Source organism: Adiantum capillus-veneris, chromosome 1, assembly GCF_014529385.1.
Source record: "Adiantum capillus-veneris isolate H3 chromosome 1, ASM1452938v2, whole genome shotgun sequence".
NCBI lineage: Eukaryota > Viridiplantae > Streptophyta > Polypodiopsida > Polypodiales > Pteridaceae > Adiantum > Adiantum capillus-veneris.
This window is the reverse complement of record NC_140931.1, coordinates 78,402,451-78,405,591: the sequence shown is the minus strand read 5'-3', so window position 1 is coordinate 78,405,591 and position 3,141 is coordinate 78,402,451. Positions and strand designations below refer to the sequence as shown.

General features: G+C 48.0%; 1 protein-coding gene across 1 annotated transcript; it reads right to left on the bottom strand.

Annotated features, from left to right (window-relative positions):
• Positions 1 to 1,043: 1,043 nt before the first annotated feature.
• LOC147465021 (putative aspartic protease At2g35615) lies at positions 1,044 to 2,933 on the bottom strand. The gene has a single exon (XM_086527733.1). It carries the CDS (start codon positions 2,931 to 2,933, stop codon positions 1,044 to 1,046), a length of 1,890 nt encoding a protein of 629 aa, XP_086383859.1.
• Between the last annotated feature and the right edge of the window lie 208 nt (positions 2,934 to 3,141).

Here is a 3,141-nt window from a genome sequence, read left to right as displayed (position 1 = left end):
TAAGAGGAAAGGTTTATATGAAGAACCTCAAACAAGGTGATGACACGGGGGGACCTTCCTAGAGAGGCAACATATAAATGAAGGATTACAAAATACTAGATCACAATAGACATTGCATGGATTTGAATAATTTTGATAACAACATCAAGTAAAGTTGGCACGAGCTGCCTTGTAAAACAAATAGAGAAGTGCTTAAAGCTGTAGATGAGCCACCAAATGATTAGAAAACTAATAGGACCCTTGTTTTGGCTCAAAATACTCATTCAAATATTTGTTTACCTGTATTCTTTTTCCCTTTAAAGAATTGTTAAAACTGGCTAAAAACAATAAAAAAGTCTGTGTACTGGATAGTGATGCTCGTCACCTAGTTAAGTTAGAGAACTTGGACAAACCTACCCTTTCTAATGCATTGTGTTGTTTTTGTAAAGGGGATAGGGCACATACATACACCCACTCATGCACACCACAAGGTCTTCACAATTGGCATCAATCAATCCGGACAACCACCACAAGAAGATTTAGAAATTTTCTCATGTAGGAAAACAAAGTCTTTTTCAATGTTTTTCATACAATGCATAACATCATGAGATTTTTCTCGAGAGGCACCGCATACCTAGCTAGGTACGATTGGGGGCAGGGGACCGCCGGCTCGATGGTGCTCGAGAGGCACACGCATACATAGCTAGGTACGATTGGGGGCATGGGACCAGCGTCGCCCCCATTGGGCCAGCGGTCCCCTGCCCCCAATCGTACCTAGCTAGGTATGCGGTGCCTCCCTCAATGAAGCTCATGATGTTGAGGCAAGTCACAATGTAGTAATTATTGTGAGAATTTATCCAAAACTTCTTGTGTGCACACAACACTCCCATAATAATGCTTGAACCTACCATAAGATAGATATGTAAAATGCGCGCGCGCGCACACACACACACAGAGAGAGAGAGAGAGAGAGAGAGAGAGAGTCACATGAAAATGACAAAGCCCAAAACTCTCTACTCAAGACTTAGTAATGAAATAGTACGTAGTGGCCGAGCTTCGACTAATTAGTAGCATTGGCCAGAAGCAAAACTGAACGTGGAAGCAGCGTTGTCAAACGAAAAGCGAATTCCTTGCTGCTGCACATTGCCGACGATGGTGAAGGACTGTTCGGATGGTTTGAACGCCAGGCACAGCCTCTTGTCCGAGACGCCCGAGGGGTCAATTGCTGCAATTACATTTGAGGGAGCCAAATAGAGGTCTGCCCCTCCTTCAAAATTAAGCACCACAGATGGCACCCCATTTCCTTCCCAAACTTGCACCTGTGCTCCTGATTCTTCATCATGGCGCGTCAGCACAATATTATTCTCATGACTTCTGAGCGTTGCCGGTGCCGGTGCCGATGCCTGTACTGATGGAGCTTCAGGATGCCGATGATAAGTATGACGATGGTGACGTCGGTGGTGACGATGATGGTGATGATTACGACTTCGTCGATGGAGATCGTGATTCTCAGCTTCTGATGCATCATGATAAGCATGAAGACGTGGTGCCGCCGCATGAGCATGAGCATGAGTATGAGCTTCTGTCGTATTACAGTGATGAGCCTGTGGTGCCGGCGCATGAGCATGAGTATGAGCTTCTGTCGTATTACATTGATGAGCCTGTGGTGCCGGCGCATGAGCATGAGCATGAGCTTCTGGTGCATCATGATATTGATGGGCCGCCTGTGGTGCGTGAGCTTTTGGTGGATGAGCCTTTGGTGCTGCCGCAGGAGCGTGAGTCATGATGCCCTCATTTTCGACGAAGCATGTGTCAAGAGCGTCAAATGGAGGAGCCACGCTCAACCTCCCAGCTTTTGCGACTGCATCACGAACCGTATCTCGGAGCAATGCGTATGCGACAGGATGGAGATGTGTGATGGATGTGCCGGTATCCAAGATTACACCCCCCTCACCGGTAGTAGAATTTAGGGCAAAGAGGTGTGATGGGATGGCGAGAGGGACGCCATCGACAGTAATGCCAAGGAGGGGAACATAATAGTAAGTTCTGCGCATTGGGATGGGGTTGGTAAGGAGCTTGCAGGTGGAAATGGAGCTGGTTGATGCAGTGGAAGGATTGACTCCATTAAAAGTGAGGGTGGAAGTGAGGTTTGAGTACATGGGGGGCAAGCAGTAGGAGAAGGTGCTTTGATTACTACCTTGAGATTGCAGCTGGGAAGGCAAGGAAAGCTGACCCCTTCCCAAACCTAGCAAGCCTGCAGCCCCTTTAAAAGATCCCCGGTTGTCATACCCACATCCAATTACCATGTTTGGTAGAGAGGCCCCATCAGCACCCAATCTGATGGTATCAGTCACAAGATCGCCCTGCGTCCTCGACCCATCGCCATATTCCACCATGTACTTGCATTGCCTTTTGTCTTGCCCACATCCCACACTGCCGTGACCACCGTCGGTGCAGAGCGGCGATTGGCAAGACACATTGCCCATTGTCGACGAGGTTGCTGGATTGAAGACTGGCTCATCAAGCTGTTCATGGCATGGATCGCAGGGGGCGCACTGGACCCATGACAAATCGCTGCCGGTGTCCATGATGAGATACATATCTCTGCGACCGGAGCTGCTGCCGAGGCCGATCCGGACGAAATACTCGCCATTGTTAGCGAGCTCGTAGCCGGAGCTTATGGAAGCACCGCTTGCTCGTGTCTGTAAGGCGAGAGAGCGATCTGCATCGTTTGCAAGTCTCTGATGCCAGAGATTGGGGTGGCTTATGCCCTGCATGCGGAAGGGGGAGAGGAGGGAGTCTCTGTGTATAATGTGGGCGCCATGAGTGTGGAGCCGGCCTGTTGATTCGGACAACTTTTCCTCCTTCACGTACTGGCCGCCTGCAGCTAGCTGTTGTACGTGAAGAGAGGCTACTACAAACGCAAAGGCCACCACTTGACGCGCGATAGCCATTTTCATTGACGACGTATAACTAGAGACCTTCTATCTTTATATTAGAGATGAAAATCGGTCGGTTTTATCTAACCACCCTTGATTCATTTACGCTTAAATTTTCCTAAATTTCCAACCCACCCGAAAAGAAACTTTACCAAACAAAACTCGTCTTTTCGTTTTTTACCATAATCATGAGGAATTAGATTAGTAAGAAGCAAAAATTACA

Coding starts and splice junctions, on each gene's coding strand:
- LOC147465021 (XM_086527733.1), bottom strand. CDS start 2,933: ATGGCTATCGCGCGTCAAGTGGTGGCCTTTGCGTTTGTAGTAGCCTCT.